This window comes from Pristiophorus japonicus, chromosome 6 (assembly GCF_044704955.1).
Source record: "Pristiophorus japonicus isolate sPriJap1 chromosome 6, sPriJap1.hap1, whole genome shotgun sequence".
Lineage (NCBI taxonomy): Eukaryota > Metazoa > Chordata > Chondrichthyes > Pristiophoridae > Pristiophorus > Pristiophorus japonicus.
This window is the reverse complement of record NC_091982.1, coordinates 26,239,142-26,260,264: the sequence shown is the minus strand read 5'-3', so window position 1 is coordinate 26,260,264 and position 21,123 is coordinate 26,239,142. Positions and strand designations below refer to the sequence as shown.

Below are 21,123 nucleotides of genomic sequence, written 5' to 3'. Positions count from 1 at the left end.
GCACCTATTTTCTATGTTTCTATAAAAGGCCTGCAACATTTTGGAGGGAATTTTTGTGGGGCCAGGAACAGCAGGAATGTTCCCCCTTGCCCATCAAAAACATTGTGGCTTTCTGCCAGCCATAGGGTGGTACCCCCCCCACCCCCCTTCCCCACCCCCTTGCCCACCAGTGCACCTCCTGAGGGGAGACCTAATTGAGGTGTATAAAATTATGAAGGGTCTGGATAGCGTGAATAGGAAGGACCTATTTCCCTTGGAAAGGAGTTCAATAACCAGAGGACATAGATTTAAAGTAATTGGTAGGAGGTTTAGAGGGGATTTAAGGAGAATTATTTTCACCCAGAAGGTGGTAGGGGTCTGGAACTCTCTGGCTGAAATGGGTGGTAGAGGCAAAAATCCTCACCATATTAGATATGCACTTTAAGTGCCGTAACTCACAAGGCTATGGACCAAGAGCTCAAAAGTGGGATAAGCCTGGATAGCTCTTTGTCGGCCAGCATGGACACGATGGGCCGAATGTCTGCCTACTGTGCTGTAAATTTCTATGATTCTGTGATATGATTTCTCTCCTTTTACTGTTGACTTCTGGCTTAGCTTGGCCATGAAGCAGCTAGATTTCTCACTTCCCAGTTTTGTAAGCTGGCCGCTAACGCTGATCGAGTGCTTGGCACACTCGCCCAAATTATGCTGATGAGGCCCTAATGTAAAATTAATCTTGTGGTTGTCTGGCGGTCTCCATTGTACGAATGAGTATTGCGATGACATGCCCAAGGATACTCATTTTATAGTTACTAATCAGAAATGCAATTTGCCATGTCGGATTCCCAATATGCCACTTGTGGCTAGGGCTAATGTATTGAACAACACTGGTCTAGATTATGCATACAAGTCTTTGTAGTGTATCTTGAACCCCTAACCTCCTGAGGCAAGAGTGCTACCACTGAGCAAGGCCACCTCTAGCAAACCAACCTACAGTCAACTGATTTGCAAGCATTACTTTTTTATGCCACCTGGGTGGCGAAATTCCCCAGCACCCGGCCACGAAATTATGGTTATTGCTGCTCACAGGAATTGGAGCACAATGTCACGCGCTTCACTTCCTGTTGGGGCGTTATCCGGGACACTACTCGGGCGCGATCGGCAGCGCAATGCAGCTTCTCTGCGTAGCACTGATGTGTTTCAACACCCCTCCCCTACCGTTAAAGGGAAGGGCAGCTGAGCACTCTGCAGGGCCTCTGATGGCCTTCACTGGGCCACCAGATCGGCGTGTCGTGGCAGCTCAGTACCCAAGCGGCCCGGACCACGCCACGGAGACTGAAGATGGACCTTGACCAGTGAGTCAGCCAAAACAAGAAAATGGTGGCGCTTGTCACAGTGCACCTCCCCTTTAACGTCTGCCCTGCATGGGGATGTCGGCCCGGTTTGCGACGTGCGAGGCTGGCGACGACATCGCTTGCGGCAGCTGCGGGGCCCTAAGGGGTCGCCGTGCACAGCGATGATGTTATCGCCGGTTGCGCGGTGGCCCGGAGCATGACTAGCGGGGCACAGCGCTACCGTATCAGCGCCTCTGCTAACTCTCCTATGCAATTTCACGGGAGCCTGTCACTCCTCCGGGCGAAAACAGGATTGTGCCCCATTAGCGCCCCCTGGAGGCGCTAACAGGAGGCGCACAACAGGGGAATTTCGGCCCACTGATCTTTCTCAGCAACTACTGGTGTCAATGCCTTATCAGGCATTCATTTATCCACAGAGACATCAAGCAAAGAGATTGACACCTTGTTTGCAAGCAGTAACATGTTCACCACTTTCCTTGGGGCTAGAAGACTGCTTGACAGGACACACTGGCTCGAAATTGCAGCCTCTCTGGGTGCATACAATGTGCACTGGAGCCCGAAGAGGCCCCACAAGCTCTGGGTTTAGACACGTAAATCACATGCAATGAATTCCGGGCACTTGCGAACTGTCAAAATCCAGCGTAAGAGTTTTACAAGATAGAAAAATTTAATTTTATCACAAATTTTTATATTAAAAACTCTGTCCATTAAGGTAAGTTTATTTTTAACCCTATTAAAAACATTTTAAAAACATTTTCAAAAAAATAATTTTTTTCTTAAAACATTTAATTTAATTCAATTTCAATTAATTTTAAATATGCAAGGTTTTAAAAAAAATTTATTGTGTTGTGATTCTGTGTTTTTGCGCGTATTCTCATTGATATTAATGGGAGCTTATACAAACGGAAATCACCAGTACTATCAATGAGATTACTCCATGCTCATTGGTGGTCCAGGCCCATGTGATCCCAGGTTCCTGTGATGCATTAGCCTCTGAGCTGGGCTGTGCATCTCGGCCTCAGAGCCGAAGTGTTCATTCCTCCAGGACCACCAGGTACTTTCGTAAAAACATTTTGGTCGGAGGCATCCAGCCGTGGGAAGCCTCCGACTGCAATTATTGGCTCAGTTCTTTCTTTCGATGCTTGGGTGTCCAAGTGCAGAACATTGTAGATGGCACCTCAGGTGAATGTGGTTGCCACCTTCTGACAGGAAAATTTAATTTCTGTTGTGTGTGAAGCATGTCCTGACTCCTGATGATCCCCCCTGTCCCTCACACCCACTGCATGCAGTATCACATTGAAGTATAATGTGGATAAATGTGAGGTTATCCACTTTGGTGGTAAAAACAGAGAGACAGACTATTATCTGAATGGTGACAGATTAGGAAAAGGGGAGGTGCAAAGAGACCTGGGTGTCATGGTACATCAGTCATTGAAGGTTGGCATGCAGGTACAGCAGGCGGTTAAGAAAGCAAATGGCATGTTGGCCTTCATAGCGAGGGGATTTGAGTACAGGGGCAGGGAGGTGTTGCTACAGTTGTACAGGGCCTTGGTGAGGCCACACCTGGAGTATTGTGTACAGTTTTGGTCTCCTAACTTGAGGAAGGACATTCTTGCTATTGAGGGAGTGCAGCGAAGATTCACCAGACTGATTCCCGGGATGGTGGGACTGACCTATCAAGAAAGACTGGATCAACTGGGCTTGTATTCACTGGAGTTCAGAAGAATGAGAGGGGACCTCATAGAAATGTTTAAAATTCTGATGGGTTTAGACAGGTTAGATGCAGGAAGAATGTTCCCAATGTTGGGGAAGTCCAGAACCAGGGGTCACAGTCTAAGGATAAGGGGTAAGCCATTTAGGACCGAGATGAGGAGAAACTTCTTCACCCAGAGAGTGGTGAACCTGTGGAATTCTCTACCACAGAAAGTAGTTGAGGCCAATTCACTAAATATATTCAAAAGGGAGTTAGATGAAGTCCTTACTACTCGGGGGATTAAGGGGTATGGCGAGAAAGCAGGAATGGGGTACTGAAGTTGCATGTTCAGCCATGAACTCATTGAATGGCGATGCAGGCTAGAAGGGCTGAATGGCCTACTCCTGCACCTATTTTCTATGTTTCTATGTTTCTACTTTGGAATCCATTAAACAAAGTTAGATTCCTCTCCATTTCATTACTGAGCCATAGACTCTGTTCCATGCCTTCATATTGGGTTTCATTTTATTTCATATTGTTCCCAAGACTTCTTCCCCCATTACCCATGTACAGTCTTGGCAAAGGCTGAAAGTATTTAAGATCCATTTGTCACTTAATCAATGCTGAAACAATTTTGCAGACATTTCTTTTTAAGTGCACACTTTACTTTTGTGTTATTTTTCCATTAGGCTAGCTGTTGGTGCAAAGCCAAAACTGTGCTGGGAGCTAATTCTTACTATTCAAATTAGCTGACTATGCAAAGTCGAGCACAGTCACCTCAGTGTGCTTTGTGACAACTTGATCCAGGCAGCCAGCCAAATACATTGCTGAGTTTGCAAAATCGAGGTCCAATGGCTAGGTTATATTTGCTGCAGACATGGTGTCTGTGGTTTCCCTTGAAACTTGTACTACTATGTATGTGGAAGGGATGGGTGTAACAATTTGCATTGCAATAGATAGCACACACTTTTGAGAGCAGAAACTTCCCAATAGCTTTGATAATGTTTAAAAAAATATATTTTTGGAATGTGGTGATGCTGGCAAGCTCTCATTTATTCTCCATCCCTAGTTGCCCAGAGAAGGTGGTAGTGGGCTTTCTCCTTAAACCATTGCAAACCTTGTGATAATAGTGCATCCTAGGATATTGACCCATTGACATTGAAGGATCAGCGATATATGTCCGAGTCAGGATGGTGTGCGAATCACAGGCAGAACTTGGAGGTGATGGTGTTCTCATGATATTGCTACCCTTGCTGCTCTCAGTGGTATTGGTTGCAAGGATGGGAGTTGCTATTGAAGCAACCTTAGTGAGTTGCTGCTTTGCGTCGTATAGATTGTATATATTGCAGCCAAGGTGCCCTGGTGATGAAGGAGATAGATAGAGTGCAGTAGCAGGGACATTGATCAAACAAACTGCTTTGTCTTGGATGGTGTTGAGCTTCTTAAACATTGTTGCCACTGTACCCATTCAGGTGAGTAGTGAGTATTCCATAACACTACTTGCTTGAGCCTTGCAGATATTGGATAGGCTTTGAAAAGTACAGTACATAAGCAGGGTATATAGTGGTAATGTTACTGGACTAGCAATCCAGAGGCCTGGCCTAATGATCTAGAGACATGAGTTCAAATCCCACTACAGCAGCTGGGACATTTATGTTCAGTTAATTAATAAATCTGGAATAGTACTGGTGAAACTATAGGATTGTTGTAAAGACCCATCTGGTTCACTAATGTCTGGTTACCTAATAACCTGGTCTGGCCTACATGTGACTGCAGACCCACAGCAATGTGTTGACTATTAACTGCCCTGTGAAATCGCCTAGTAAGCCACTCAGTTAAGGGAAAATTAGGAATGAGCAATAAATGCTGACTTTGTCGGCAATGCCCACATCCCGTGAATTAATTTTTAAAAAACCTCCCACCTGTTGCCCTGCTCTTGCAGTTTCGGTGTTGATGTGGCTGGTCAAGTTCAGCTTCTGGTTAGTCGCGACCCAAATGATGTTGAAACTGTGGAACTCAGCAATGGTGGTGACATTGAAGGTCATGGGGAGACGGCTGGATTTCTTTTGTTTCAGATGGTCATTACCTGGCACTTATGTATCACAAATGTTACCTGTCTCTTGCCAGCCCAAGAGTAGATGTTCATGAGGTCCTGTTGTTGGCTGACATGGGTTTACTTCACTATCATAGGATTTATGAATGGAACTGAACACTGTGGAATCATCATTCTGACCTTATGATGGAGGGAAGGTCATTGACGAAGTAGCTAAACAGGGTTGAGTCGAGAACCACAACTGCAATCATCTTCCTTTGAGCCAGCCACTTGCAAATTTTCCCTCTGACTCTCATTGACCTCAGTTTTGCTAAGTTTCATTGGTGCCATCCTCAGTTAAATACTGCCTTGATTTTAGAGCAACTATTCTCACCTCTTCTCCGGTATTCATCTTTTGTGGATCAATACCGTGATGCGATCTGGAGCCAAGTGTTTCTTGCAGAACCTGAACTGAGCGCCAGTGAGCAGATTGTGGCACTATTGATTTCACATTTCATCACCTTACTGATGATTGGGAGGAGGCTGATAGGACAGTAATTGCTGGGTTAGATTGATCCTGTCTTTTGCTGAAAGGATATACCTGGGCAATTTTTCACATTGCCCGGTAGATGCCTATGTCATAACTGTACAGGAATAATGTAGCTAGGAGGTTGGCTGTTACCGTTGACAGGTCTTTGGCACTACAGCTGGGATATTATCATGACCCCATGGCCTTCAGTGTGTCCAATGCACTTAGCTGTTGCTTAATGTAATGTGGCGTGAATCAACTTGGCTGGACGTTGGTATCTGTCATGTGAACACCTTGGGAGGAGGCTGAGTCCACTTGACACGTTTGGCTGAAGATGCTTGAAAACACTTCAGCTTTGTCTCTTTCACCCGTGCTGGGCTCCATGATGGTTGAGGATGGGAATGTTCATGGAGGCTTAGTTGCTTGTTCAGTTAGTTGCTTGACTGTCCTCCACCCATTCTCAATGCAATACATAACTTTGCTCTGATCGGTTGATTGTGGGATTGTTTAGCTCTGGTTGTAGCCTTCTGCTTTTGGAACTTAGCATTCAATTATCTCTGTTTAGTAGCTTCCTTGGGTTGACATCTCATTTTAAGGTGCAGCCTGGTGCTGCTTCTGGCACATCTTTCAACACTCCAGGGCTGGCCTCCTGGCTTGATGGTGATTGATTGGTGCTCGACTATAAGGTTACAGATTATGATGGTATACAATTAGCTGCTGGGTGATGATCCACAATGCCTCATGGATGTCCGGTTTTAAAGTTTTTGGTGCAAACTTGTCCCGAGAACGGAACCGGACCAAAAACTTCCTCAAAGAGCTTGCTTTAAAATTTGCACAAGTGTTTAATGCTTTGAATCCAGATAAGTCACCACACCTGGAGTACTGCGTATAATTTTGTTCTCCTTATTTAAGGAGGGATATAATTGCATTGGAGGCAGTTCAGAGAAGATTCACGAGGTTGATTCCTGAGATGAAGGGGTTGTCTTATGAAGAAAGGTTGAGCAGGTTGAACCTATACTCATTGGTGTTTAGAAGAATGAGAGGTGATGCAGAGAGGATGCTTCCCCTCGTGGGGAAATCTAGAACTAGGGGGCATAGTTTCAGAATAAGGGATCGGCCATTTAAAACAGAGATGAGGAAGAATTTCTTCTCTCAGAGGGTCATGAATCTTTGGAATTCTCTACCCTCGAGAGCTGTGGAGGCTGGGTCATTGAATATATTTAAGGTGAAGATAGACAGATTTTTGAACGATAAGGGAGTCAAGGGTTATGGGGAGTTGAGGCCAAGATCAGATCAGCCATGATCTTATTAAATGGCGGAGCAGGCTTGAGAGGCCAAATGGCCTACTCTTGCTCCTATTTCTTATGTCTTATGTCCTTATGAACGCAAGTAAAAAAACAACACACAGGTCAAACCAAATTATACAATTACCAATATGCAAGGAGTTCTCGTCAAATGGAGGAGAGACTGGATAATTACATGGCTTTGCTATCCTCCCTCTAAAACTGATGTGGAGTGCCAACATTTCTGATTTCATTAATAATTTACTGATTTTCTATTATTCTTTGAACAAATAAACTGCTTTCATATACCACCTTTTGAAGAACTCAAAGCACTTTACATATTTGTTGTTTTTTTGGAGTGCAGGATTGATTTTACACATTAACATGATTCAGGAATAGAAGGGAGAGAGAGAGGGAGATAATATTTCCCTTTCTTTCCCTTACCCCTGTGAATTGCACATTAACATAAAGGTACAAAGTCCATAAATCTGTGAGTGTCGGTAAGCCTGACAATGCTCTAGCTTACTTCTTGTTTGGTAAGATAATATATTCTAAAGCCCATTGCTTCTATTCATTGAAATGTTAAAGGAATTTTTACATGATAGTTCCACATTTTTCAAAACTTATTTTTTTAACCCAGCGACTGTGCTGTTTCTGCAATTTCCCCACCTGCCTGTGATTTATTCCAATGCGCCATCAGACTGCCATCAAACTCAAGTGTCCTCAACCAACAGCAACTGAGTATACCTCTCAGGCAATCAGTTTGAAGTACTCAGCTGAAGTATTATTAAACCTTAAATGCAGTTGCAAAATCAATACATTTTGTAAATCTTCAAGAGATAGGTAATTTTGAGCAATTTTAAATACCAATGCAGGGTAAATGCTAATAATAAAGAAATTCATTGAAATTTTTTTAGTCTGTCTATGCTGTAAAATTGGTATATCTGTGTATATTATCTGTCAATCACATTTTCTGTGTCACAATCCCTGCATCAAACTCTAGCATCAAACTTTTGCAATTGGTTGAAGAAAAACTGATAAATCAGAATTCAGGAGATAGGAAATGCGCAAATCAAAAGCTAGAAAGTTACCAATGAGCATGTGCCAAAGACTTATGAAAACAATCAATCCTGAATGACCAGTCAGGACAGCCTCAATAAAAACAGAAGCGAACCAATCAAATATCTTAAAATATATATTTTTGTTTACCATTGCTCAGGGTTCAAAATAATGTTTGTAACATAAATAAATTTTCACAGGTGCATAGTTAAATGTTCCTATCAAATTGCCTTTTGTGTCTTTCAATATCTTATTCATGATTGAATCTTTGAAATTGCGGCACAGGAGACCACCAATTGGCTCACGGGACCTGTGCTGGTGTTAACTCTTCAAGTGGAGCTACTCACTCGAATTGCATTTTTCCTTTCCTTTCCCACACTACTTCAGATTTTTTGCATTCAAATATTTATGTGAAAACCTTTTAAACGATGTTACTCGTCTCTGCTTCAATAACCACTCGTGGTGAAACATTCTTGGGGCAAAATTGCAGATTGGGGGTGGTGAGCTTCCGGGGCCAGGGCTTTTAGTGCCCAGCGCAGAAGTCCCGCCCAATGTGAAATTGCCCTTACCGCCCCTGAAAGGAAGCGGAACGCAATCTCCCGTGCTCCACTTCCTTTAGGGACGGGTTCCGGGGGTGCTACTGGGGCGAAATGTTCAGCGCTACGCGGATGCTCGGTGTAACGCTCATGCCGTTCAATGCCCCTTCCCTTCGATTAAAGGGGAGGGCCGCTGCGCACTCTGCGCAACCTACGATGGTCTTCACTGGGCCACCAGGACAGTGTGCGACCGGACCAGCAGCCTGGCACCCAAAACGGAGTGCCAGGCTGCACGATGGTGACCCAGACAATGCTAGGGCCGCCACCATCGAACCGACCAGAGAGTCGGCCGACAAAAAAAGATGGCAGCCCGGGGCGCTGGTGCCCTCCCCTTTAATCACCGCCGCGAGAGTGATTGTCAGCCAGCTTCACGGGTCGTGAAGCTGGCGTTGACATCCGCTCGTGCCAGCCTTGTGGCCCATGGGGGAATTTCCCCCATGGGGCATTAAGGGATCGGCGCACACGGCAATGCTGTCGTCGCCGGTTGCACGGCGGCCCAGGGCGCTAATCATGGCAGCGCCTCCGCAAACTCTCGGGCAATTTCCCAGAATGAGGTAGTGTCCCTCTCCCCCCCAGCGAAAACGGTCTTGCTCCCCAGGAGGTGCTAACGGGGCTATAAAAAGGGGCAATTTGCCCACTACATGTTCTAATTGTCCTCTGTGTGAAAAATGTCTAACTTTCTGAAGCTAATCTTGAGCTTATGTCGCTTTGGTATTAATTTGTTAAACAGCATTACAAAATCTTTCAATATTTATTCTGTCAAAACTTTCATTCTGTGAAAACTTTCATAATGTTGAAAACTTGTGTTAGATCACCTGTAACCTTTTCTGTTTCAGTGAAACCACTTCAATCTTTCAAACTTTCACTTTTCATTGCTGGTATCATTCTTATCATTCTATGAATTTCCGCTGGACCCATTCCATGACTCGAATATCCTCCGTAAATGTTGTGCCCAGAACTGCACATAATACTCCAACTGTGGCCGAATCAATGAATCTTACAAATTCAACAACATTTTCTTTGCTTTTATATTCAATATACCATAGGTAAAACCCTTAGATCTCTCTGTTCTTCCACTCTGCTATCTCATCATTCAGGGAATACTTCCTTTCTCTGTTTCCCCCCCCACCCCCTAAAGTGTACTACTTCACATTTCCCTGCATTGGATCACCTCTGCCCTCTATCCAAGCCTGTTCATGTCCTTGCACAGTCTCCCTTAGTTTGCCATGCCCCTAATTTAGTATAACCATCAAGCTTCAAAATAATTTTTCTTGTAGCTATGCCCAAATTATTTATGTAAATGGAAAACAAAGGAAGGTCACTGTTTACATCCCTGGGGTGCATCACTACCCATATCCTGCCAACCCAAAAAACATACATTTGCCTCTACTCTTGGCTACGGTATAAATAGGCGATTTCGTCCTATTTTGCTTTCCATTGACTTTAATGGGAAAGGAAATCGGGTAGGGTGTATAACGGGTGGTCTGTCTTGAACGCAAGATTTGCTTTTTAAACTAGCCAATAAGCAGTAATAAATACTATAAGTTCAAATTCACTTCACAGGAATATAACAAGGACAGTTTCAGTAATGGGATACAAGCCAATAGAGGGCGCACTACACCACTGTGCCAACAAATGTACAGCTGCAATACAGAACCACTCTGGAAGAATCTTCGGAAAACACAAATCCTAGTATGGCTTCATGCAAATTAAGATATTTGATGTTGCACAGTAGGATTTATTTCAACCTTTCACAGCGTGGAGTGACTAGACTTTTGTGACTGTTTAAAAAAAACTCCATGTTTATAACACAACATCTAGCTTGATGCGTATAATGGCTACAGGTAACGGTGGCACAGGTTTTCAGTTGTTTTACTACAGTAGTAGAGCTACTAAGGAACAAAGGTTAATCTCAACCTCATGCTAATTAGAGGATGAAATGGAAATAGATTGGAAATAAATTATTATGGTAAATGACTGTAGAGCACAGGCCTAACACAAATTAATTCTTAATTAATCTAGTTAAATCATTTTCAGTCTTTATTTTTAATTGTTAGAGGTAGAAATTGCACTGCAGAGAGAATGCTTCAATTTACCGAGTCTCTGCTAATTCTCTTCGTTAGGTATAATAAGAGTTGGGGTTCCTGGTTTTGTTTCTTTTTGAAGTCTGGAGAGTTTGATTGTTTGCAAAAATCAACGGCAGGTCCTTCATCCTGATAGGGGCCAGCAGTTTCCTTCTATCAAACTGCTAATGATGTCAGGCACTTTTTCATATTTTTTATTCGTCCATGGGATGTGGGTGTCGTTGGCAAGGACAGCCTTTATTGCCCATCCCTAATTGCCCTTGAGAAGGTGATGGTGAGCCGTCTTCTTGAACTTCTGTAGTCCATTTGGTGAAGGTACTCCCACAGTGCTGTTAGGGAGGGAATTCCAGGATTTTGACCCAGCAACGATGAAGGGATGGCGACACATTTCCAAGTCAGGATTGTGTGTAACTTGGAGGGGAACTTGGAGGTGATGGTGTTTCCATGCGCTTGCTGCCCTTGTCCTTCTAGGTGATAGAGGTCGTGGGTTTAGGAGATGCTGCCGAAGAAGCCTTGGCGAGTTGCTGCAGTGGATCCTCTATATATATATATATATATATATATATAGTACACACTGCAGCCACGGTATGCCGGTGGTGGAGGGAGTGAATGTTTAAGATGGTGGATGGGGTGCCAATCAAGCGGGCTGCTTTGCCCTGGAAGGTGTCGAGCTTCTTGAGTGCTTTTGGAGCTGCACTCATCCAGGCAAGTGGAGAGTATTCCATCACACTCCTGACTTGTGCCTTGTAGATGGTGGAAAGTCTTTGGGGAGACACTCTCCACAGCATACCCAGTCTCTGACCTGCTCTTGTTGCCAGTGGCTGGTCCAGTTAAGTTTCTGGTCAATGGTGACCCCCAGGATGTTGATGCTGGGGGATTCAATGATGGCAATCTTTGTTATCTGAGGAGTTGCGAATGGCACTGAACACATCCCCACTTCTGACATTATGATGGAGGGAAGGTCATTGATGAAGCAGCTGAAGATGGTTGGGCCTAGGATACTACCCTGAGGAACTCCTGCAGCGATGTTCTGGGGCGAGATGATTGCCCTCCAACAACTACAATCATCTTTCTTCGTGCTCGGCATGACTCTAGCTAGTGAAGTGTTTTACCCTCATTCCTACTGACTTCAATTTTACCAGGGCTCCTTGATGCCACACTCGGTCAGATGCTGCCTTGATGTCAAGGCCAGTCACTCTCACCTCACCTCTGGAATTAAGTTCTTTGTCAAGTTTGGACTAAGGCTGTAATGAGATCTGGAGTTGAGTGGTCCTGGTGGAACCCAAACTGAGCATCGGTGAGGGTGTTATTAATGAGTAAGTGCCGCTGGATGGCACTGTCGACGGGAACTTGGAGGTGATGGTGTTGCCATGCGCCTTCCAGCATTTTGCTGATGATTGAGAGTAGATCAATGGAGCAGTTATTGGTCGCATTGGACTTGTCCTGTCTTTTGTGGGCAGGACATACCTGAGCAGTTTTATACATTGTCGAGTAGATGCCAGTGTTGTAGCTGTACTGGAACAGCTTGGCTAAAGGCGCGACTAGTTCTGGAGCACAAGTCTTCAGCATGACAACAGAGATGTTATCGGGGCCCATAGTCTTTGCTATATCCAGTGCGCTAAGCCATTTCTTTATATCATGTGGAGTGAATTGAATTGGATGAAGATTGGCTTCTGAGATGGTGGGGGCCTCAGGAGGAGGCCAATATGGATCATCCACTTGGCATTTCTGGCTGAAGGTGGTTGCAAACTCTTCAGCCTTGTCTTTTGTATCCACGTGCTGGGCTCTACCATCATGGAGCCTCCTCCTCCCATTAGTTGATTAATTGTCCACCATAAAGATCATGTCCGTTGTACCCCATAATGGACAGAATCCGCACTGTGACTCCGGGAGGAGTTCCTCAGCCACAAGGAGGAGATGGTTGAGGAGGATTCTTGCGTTGACTTTCCAGTGGCCGACAACAGGGAGATTCCTCTGCAGTTGCCACAGTCGGACTTGTCCCCTTTTTTAAAGATGGTCACGATTACTGCATCTCTGAGATCTCCCGGCATGCTCTCCTCCTTCCAGATGAGAGAGATGAGGTCATACATTCATGCCAATAGTGCCTCTCCGCCATACATCAGTGCCTCAGCAGGGTTTCCATCCGCTCCCGAAGCCTTATTGTTCTTGAGCTGACGGATGGCCTTTTCTACCTCGTGCAGGACTGGGGTTTTGCTAAGATGCTGGCGGGTAGCATGCTGCGGGATGGAGTCAAGGACACTCTTATCAAAGGCAGAGTCTCGATTAAGGACATCTTCGAAGTGCTCCTTCCAACGGGTCCTGACTGCCTCAGTGTCCTTGATGAGCATCTCCCTGTTTTTGGCCAGCAGTGGGGTGGAGCCTTGGGTGCTTGGGCCGTAGCTGGACTTGACTGCGGTGAAGAATCCTCGCACATCATGGCTACGGGGTACAAAGGACATGATCTTTACGGGGGGAGACAACTTCTAGGGAAATGCAGGGAACAACACCAACTCTTGTACATGGCCTTCTTTGACCTCACAAAGGCCTTTGACACTGTTAACCATGAGGGACTATGGAGCTTCCTTTTCCGTTTCGGCTGCCCCCCAAAATTTGTCACCATCCTCCGCCTACTCCACGACGACATGCAAACCGTGATCCTGACCAACGGATCCACCACAGACCCAATCCACATCTGGACCGGGGTCAAGCAGGGCTGGATCATCGTGCCAACCCACTTCTCGATCTTCCTTGCTGCAATGCTCCATCTCACACTCAACAAGGTCCTCGCTGGAGTGGAACTAAACTATAGAACCAGTGGGAACCTGTTCAACATTTGTCACCTCCAGGCTAGATCCAAGACCGTCCCATCCCTCTGGCGCAGCACTGGATAATGTGGACCACTTTCCATACCTCAGGAGCCTATTATCAGCAAGGGCAGCCTTTGGTCGCCTGAGGAAGAGAGTGTTCCAAGAACAGGCCTTCAAATCTGGCACCAAGCTTATGGTCTACAGGGGTGTAATGATACCCACCCTCCTGTGTGGCTCAGAGACATGGACCATATACAGTAGACACCTCAAATCGCTGGAGAAATACCACCAACAATGTCTCCACAAGATCCTGCAAATCCCCTGGGAGGATAGTCACACCAACATCAGTGTTCTCGATCAGGCCAACATCCCCAGCATCGAAGCACTGACCACACTGGGCCAACTCCGTTGGGCTGGCCACATTGTTTGCATGCACAACACAAGACTCCCAAAGCAAGTGCTCTACTGGGAACTCCTACACGGCAAGCGGAAAACATTTCAAGGACTCCCTCAAAGCCTCCTTGATAAAGTGCAACATTCCCACCGACACCTGGGAGTCCCTGGCCAAAGACCGCCATAAGTGGAGGAAGAGCATACGGGAGGGTGCTGAACACCTCGAATCTTGTCGCCGAGAGCATGCAGAAATCAAGCGCAGGCAGAAGGAGCGTGCGGCAAGCCAGACTCCCCACCCACCCTTTCCTCCAATAACTGTCTGTCCCATCTGTGACAGAGACTGTAATTCCCGTATTGGACTGTTCAGTCACCTGAGAACTCACTTTTAGAGTGGAAGCAAGTCTTCCTCGATTTTGAGGGACTGCCTATGATGATGATGATGAATTTTCCACTATCATTCACGACTGGATGTGGCAGGACTGCAGAGCTTTGATATGATCTGTTGATTGTGGGGTTGCTTAGCCCTGTCTATAGCATGCTGCTTCCATTCTTGAGCATGCATGTTGTCCTGTGTTGTAACTTCCCCAGGTTGGCACTTAATTTTTAGGTACACCTGGTGCTACTCCTGGCATGCTCTTTTGCACTCCTCATTGAACCAGGGTTGGTCCCCTGGCTTGCTGGTAATGGTAGAGTGAGGGATTTGCCAGACCAGGAGGTTACAGGTTGTGGTGAAATACAATTCTACTACTGCTGATGGCCCACAGTGCCTCATGGGTGCCCAGTTTTCAGCTGCTAGATCTTTTCTGAATCTATCCCATTCAGCATGGTGGTAGTGTCACACAACACGCTGAAGGGTGTCCTTGGTGTGAAGATTGGATTTTGTCTCCACAAGGACTTTGCCGTGGTCACTGCTACCAGTGCTGTCACGGACAAATGCATCTGCGACAGGTAGATTGGTGAGGACGAGGCCAAGTAGGTTTTTGCCTGGTGTTGGTTCTCTCACCTGCCACAGTCCTAATCTGGCAGCTATGTCCTTCAGGACTCGGCCAGCTCGGTCAGTAGTGGTGCTACCGAGCCACTCGGTGATGGATATTGAATTCCCCCACCCAGAGTACATTCTGGGCCCTTGCTACCCTCAGTGCTTTTTCCAAATGATCAACATGGAGGATTACTGCTTGCTAGGCCATTTCAGAGGGCAGTTAAGAGTCAACCATACTGCTGTGGGTCTGGAGTCACATATAGGCCAGACCAGGTAAGGACAGCAGATTTCCTTCCCTAAAGGACATTAGTGAACCAGATGGGTTTTTAACGACAATCCGATAGTTTCATGGTAATCGTTACTGATACTAGCTTTTTATTCCAGATTTATTTAATTAACTGAATTTAAATTCCCCAGCTGCCGTGGTGGGATTTGAACTCGTGTCTCTGGATCTTTAGTCCAGGTCTCTGGATCACTAGTCCAGGAACATAATCACAATGCTACCATTTTGAATTAACAGGGATTAACAAAATATACCACTGGCAAGGATTGGAAATACATTCCAATGCCACGTCTGGCCCTGAATCTCCTGCATTGTGTATTAACCCCATCACAACTCAATTGTGCTGCTGCTGGTGCTCTCTCTGTGACATCATTGTTCTGTGTCTGTTAATTGATAATAATCAGTTTACAAAAGATAGAAGAGTGTTAGACCTCTAAAAATAAATTTCATTCATAGATTTTTTACCATGTACTGGATTGTGTATCGATGGTGCTTTATCCATAGCAGACTGTGGTTTTTGAAGGGTAGTAGCATTTCTCATTAACACAGCCTGGCAGTGAGACTTTAAAAAAAAAATCTGTACTGTATTCTCATTCTTCTGATGATTTTCACAGGAGATTGTTTTTGAAACCATATATCTTCAGATGGCAAAGATCTGTTTGCTTAGATGGCTATCTTTTAAATACACACATATCTCCTCTTGAATTTATGTCATTACTTTGGCCTCATTGTTTATTTCTGAGTTATTTTTAGCCTTATTACATTAATCTGCCTACCAAGGTTGCCTGCTCCTCAATCAGCTCAGGCTCATTTTGAATTTGTGAAATGGACCTAGAATTGCCTCAATCAGCTACAATGCACTGCGTCGATAATGTAACCAGTTTCCACAAGTCCCTGCCTGTAATGAGTATTTTTGAATGTCTTGATTTGAATCGATTGTTTGCATACAACAAATAGATTACCTGGTTGTAGCGTTATACTTGAGCAGTATTACTATGCAATTTGGGACATTTATGTTGCATTTATGGTTAAAGAGGCTAGTGAAAGGGGAAAATATGAGCTGGCTGTAAGGGTGAGGCTGTGAAGGAGCAAGTATGAAGCACTGGATGACATAACCTTGAGTATGAGCGGGTGGATATCAGATGATTGAGCATGAATGAGAGGGCGTCAGATAACCAACAGTCTCAAGCACAAGCAGCCCAGCTTCAGATGATTGACAGCACCAAGCACGAGTGTTCGGGTGAAAACACCATATTTGTTGAAGGCAAGTTTTGGTAATTAATTTAATTGAGTTTCTGGAAGAAGTAACTGGGTGGGTAAGTAGAGGGATTGCAGTAGATGTAGTATATATGGATTTTCAGGGAACATTTGATAAGGTGTCTCCCAAAATAAATCATGTGTAAGAGGAAGTGTAGCCGTATGGATAGGAAGTTGGTTGACGGACAGGAAATAAAGAATGAGGGTAATAGGTTTTGCTGGGACTGTTGAAGCATTGGATGTGCTGTACCCCAGGGGTCAGTGCTTGGCCCACTTTTGTTCTCGGTATAATATATATGATGTGGATTTGGACATCAGGAATAATAGCTCAAAATTTGCTTAAGACATGAAAATAGAAGGTCCTCCTCACACAGAGTGCAATAGTGTGCAACTCTACTTATCGCAGCAAGTAGATTTTATGAATTGAAATCAAAAATATAAGCAACACTAACAATATCTTACTCGTAAACTGTTGCCCATCCATTTTCATTGTTCTTTGTTGTTAGCAAACCAGTGTTGCCATGGTATGTCATCATCGCTAAGTCGTGACCCTGGGCAGATACCCTTTTCAAGGCCCCATTGTTGCTGATAGTTAACCAATACACCTGACCACCAGGCACCACGAGCCAAAGAGGTGCACCATTGGCATCTCTGCGAATATGTAGTGAATTGCCGTTGTTGCCGGCGATGGTGCTGATGTCGCCCTCGCTGTTGTAACTGAAGTTATAAACGTAGTCTCCTGTTATCAGGTTCATGGTATTCAGGTGGGTCCCATTAACATTAAAGAGATACAGCTCTTGATCAGCGGGCGAAGCCACTTCGTATACTTTGAAGCGGCTGTAGAGGGGTTTATTCCTGGTCACCGCTCGGATACGGATATTGCCAAGGTCTGCTATGTATAATGTGCCATCTGGAGAAACAGCCAAGGAGGTCGGTGTTTTCAGCTTTGCGTCCTTGGCATATCCACCATCACCTAGACATAGAGGAGATGCGATGATATTAATAACAACACAAGAACTTTTTAAATCACCAGTGGCACTGTTAGAATAAATCTGGGATCCTACACAAAACTGATGATCTATTGGGAGAAAAATACAATTAATATGAAAGGCCTATCACTCACCCAAAGCTACAGCCATAGTTTGTTGCAAATCTCCTTCCCCATCTCATCACTTACCATCAGCTGTAGATGCTCTATTTATTCGGTGGACATTATTTTGAGGATTTGATCAGCTTGTGGTTAATATATTATCAACTTCCCTTTCATTGCTTCATTTAGTAATTACAGGTATTCGATACAGACACTTTTGTAAATGTATTGTTTTATTTCTGAAAGTGTTGACACTTGCTGGGGTGCAGTAACGTGAATGCCAGCAGACCGCTGGTACCCAAGTGCCCATTCTTTCGGTGAGAGTCTAAACAGCGAGCATCAACTGGTTATTCAATCATTTAGGGGGAATCACAGCCGAGCCAGATCCTCCTCTCGCCCTGCAGGCATTTCGGGATCAGAATCCTTGTCTGATGTCTCACTTCCCTCGCCCAGAGGTGCTGAAGCCAATTGTGGTGACTCAAGTGCTTTGCAAGTGCATCAACTAATACAGTAACAAATGCTGGGCTCTAATGGTCTGTATGGCTTTGTGCTACACAAGGGTTGACTTCATCCACTAGGTCGTCAAGAGAGCTCAGCATCTTTGTATTTTATGCAGGAATAAAAAGAATGAACAAGGTATTATAGAAGAAGCTATTTGCAATCTAATAACTATTTTATAGATTTGCAATATGCGCTATTTATCGTCCACAGACAAATTTTGTTGTCTGTTAAAGGGACGCTCTCTTTTTGAAGTAGATATTGTCCAAACTTTTATTGTTTGTTTGTTTGCAAACACAAGATGTGCCATCTTGCCGTACTTGGTTGCATTCATGCCTTAAGACCAGTTGGTTGTGGGTTTAAAACCCCAGACCAGGGCTTCATGACATAATCTTGACTGACATTTCAGTGCAGTACTGAGGAAGTGCTGCATTGTCAGAGATGCTGCTTTTTGGACAAAGCATTGAAATGAGGTCATGTCTGCCTTTAATGGAAGATGGTAAGATTGGAAGGATGTCAAAAGGATGGTAGGCTTTCCTCATCCGAACTAACTGAACTGAAATAAAATAACTGCATCAGTCCAAGTAGTACCACTACGACGAATATATTGTATGGATTTTCTCCTCCTGCAAAAAAAAGTCAAACAATTTGTGTCAAGATACTGTCCCTATAAAATAATTTTACAGTTAAGACGATCAATTTAGAAAAATTTTGTCTGTAACAAATATTAACTTTCATCAGAGGTAGAATTCGATTATTTTTATTGGTAACCAATCAGATTATCTACATATCACATGTGGCACATTGTCTGAAAAGCTCCTATAATTAAAACATGTCAGTTTTGCTGTTTATTTTCATTGAACCCTGTTTTTAAACGGTCTCCGACAGAGTGAGGGCAAGGCAACAAGGGGGTTGATCAATATTGCCAGGAAGGGAGAGATCTGGTTTGTTGTGACGGCATCATACGTGGGGATTGGGTGGCACAGTAGACAAGGCATTGTCTTTTCACCTATGGGAGCCAGATTTAAATCTAGCTGACGTTGATGGGCTGAAAGTTTCTACATGCTTGAGGATGGGCAAGTATCCATTCAGTTCCAAGTGGGCAGTTCACAGCACTGCAATGGAAAACTGTCACAATGGTGCTGTAGAAGGCACTCTTCTGAGATTTGGGTTGAGGCATTTTGTTGGGACAGAAAAGTTTCTAATTGTGCTATGCCTAGCCTGGGAATGCTTGATACTGACACTGGGTGCTTGAAGATGGAGGGGGTGAAATTCCTCAAAGCATCCCTCAGAGGAAATGGAGCACAATCTCACGCACTCCACATCCTCTTGGGGCGGGTTCTGGAGCAATGCTGGGGTACAATTGGCAATGCTATTTGGTTAAAGGGAAGGGCTGCTGTGCACTCGGCCGGGCCTCTGATGGCCTCCATTAGGCCACTGTGACGTGGTGCCGAGGCTGCAGCCCAGCACCCAAAATAAGGCGTGCCAGGCCAAACAATGGCCCGGTCCATGCAATGGGAGAAGTCAGGCCGGCCGGTGAGTCGACAAAACCATCAAAATGGCAGCGCGGGCACTTCTGACCCTCTCTTTAACTTCTGCCCCATGAGCAGAGGTTGGCCCGTTTCTTGACTCACGAGGCTAGCGCTGACACTGCTTACGGCAGCCTCGCGGGGTGCAGGACAATGTCTGCTGTGGGGCAGAAATGGGTTGGTGCACGGTGTCAAGAGGCTGCCGCTCACGGCGATGACATCATCACCGGCTGAGTAGTGGCCCGGGGGACAACCGTCGGGGTGCGACGCTACCGTGCCAGCACCTCTGCTAACTCCCGCGGGAGCCGATAGCACCCCACCCCTGGGCGAAATGTGTTTCGCGCCCCATTAACAATTCCCCCCGCCCCCCCCCCACCCGAGGCGCTAACAGGCATCGCAAAAAGGGGCAATTTCAACTCCGGAGAGTGTTCCATTTTGCAGCAGCTTGATGAGCACAAACTTTACACAAATAGAAGTTCAAAATTATGAGATTACACCTAGTCATACAGAGAAATATATTATAGTGTTCCTTGGAATGATGATGGGTGAGGCAGACAGGGCTCAGTTGTGATGGCCCCTCATGGTCATAGTCACTGAGCCTACTGTCACTCATTATGCATGCTTACAGATGAAGAATAGCCATTTCCATGAGCTACCGGAGTGTGTCTGTCAACCTTGAGTACGAATCACAACCTTCAGGAGGGGGAGGGAAGAGAATAGAAATAGTAAGAGAAAGGGGAAAAGAACACAACTTATATTTGGCAACAATATTAACCAAAGCTACTGCCAATGGAAAAAAACCTGACCCTTGCACATGAATGATGTACGAACAGTTTTGATGTACAGGGTATTGTAGCTTTCAGTTTGAAATTCAAGACATAATTATTTTACCAGGGTGAGGAGCAGGCACAACTCAGTAATACCAATGAATATCACAAACCCACAGGCAATATTCTATCAACCTCACTGAATTAAATATTTGAAATTCACTGGCAGTACATTGAAACCTGTCTCACTCTTTGACAGTTTCATGTCAGTCATTTAAAACAAACCTCAGATCAGAATTTTAAAATACAATTGCTATTTGACTTTGAAAACATTTTTGTTCCAATTTTAACCCCTCTTCTTTTGCAGGTACTGACTCTTGCTCACTTCTCATTCTATATACACTGCCAGTCCTCCAGCACTTTACCCAACTGGCTGTTCTTCATGTGTCAACCTTGACGGTGCATGCTGACTGGCTGCTCAAATGTGGAGGGCATGAAGGCCAAGCTCGACCCTTCCCTCACCCATTGTTCACACACAAACACTTTGCCGCAGGGGTTCACTGGACAGAAATCAGAAGCGTGAAAGCTAGTAAGATTTCTCTTCTTCATGTATCACCCGCTTCTGGCTCTCCAGTGGAGGCCAGCTAACTCAGCACAGGCCAGCTATTGAACCAGGGATCTTCTAGTCCGAATGCAAGCACAGGAATAAGATGGGAAGAAAATACTTGATAAGAACAAATTACGGGAATTTTTGTTCACATAATAAGAAAGAATCCTCAAATTTCGAAAGTGATTGCAATATTTCAGAATGCACAGATCAAAATTTTAAAATGAGTGAAGATTGGCTTCAGTGCCCCAGCAACAATGAGCTATAAAATCCAGAAGCCCCGTGTCGATTCTTGGTCTCTGC

At 44.9% G+C, this 21,123-nt stretch overlaps 1 protein-coding gene across 3 annotated transcripts in view; it reads right to left on the bottom strand.

Moving 5' to 3' along the window:
• The window catches only part of tenm1 (teneurin transmembrane protein 1), a 1,011,052-nt gene that overhangs the window by 65,994 nt on the left and 923,935 nt on the right, over positions 1-21,123 (bottom strand). For all 3 annotated transcript variants that reach the window (XM_070882702.1, XM_070882701.1, XM_070882703.1), the window contains one exon: positions 16,792-17,302. In XM_070882702.1, coding sequence (XP_070738803.1) covers positions 16,792-17,302 — 511 coding nt within the window. The remainder of the gene's footprint in view (positions 1-16,791; positions 17,303-21,123) is intronic.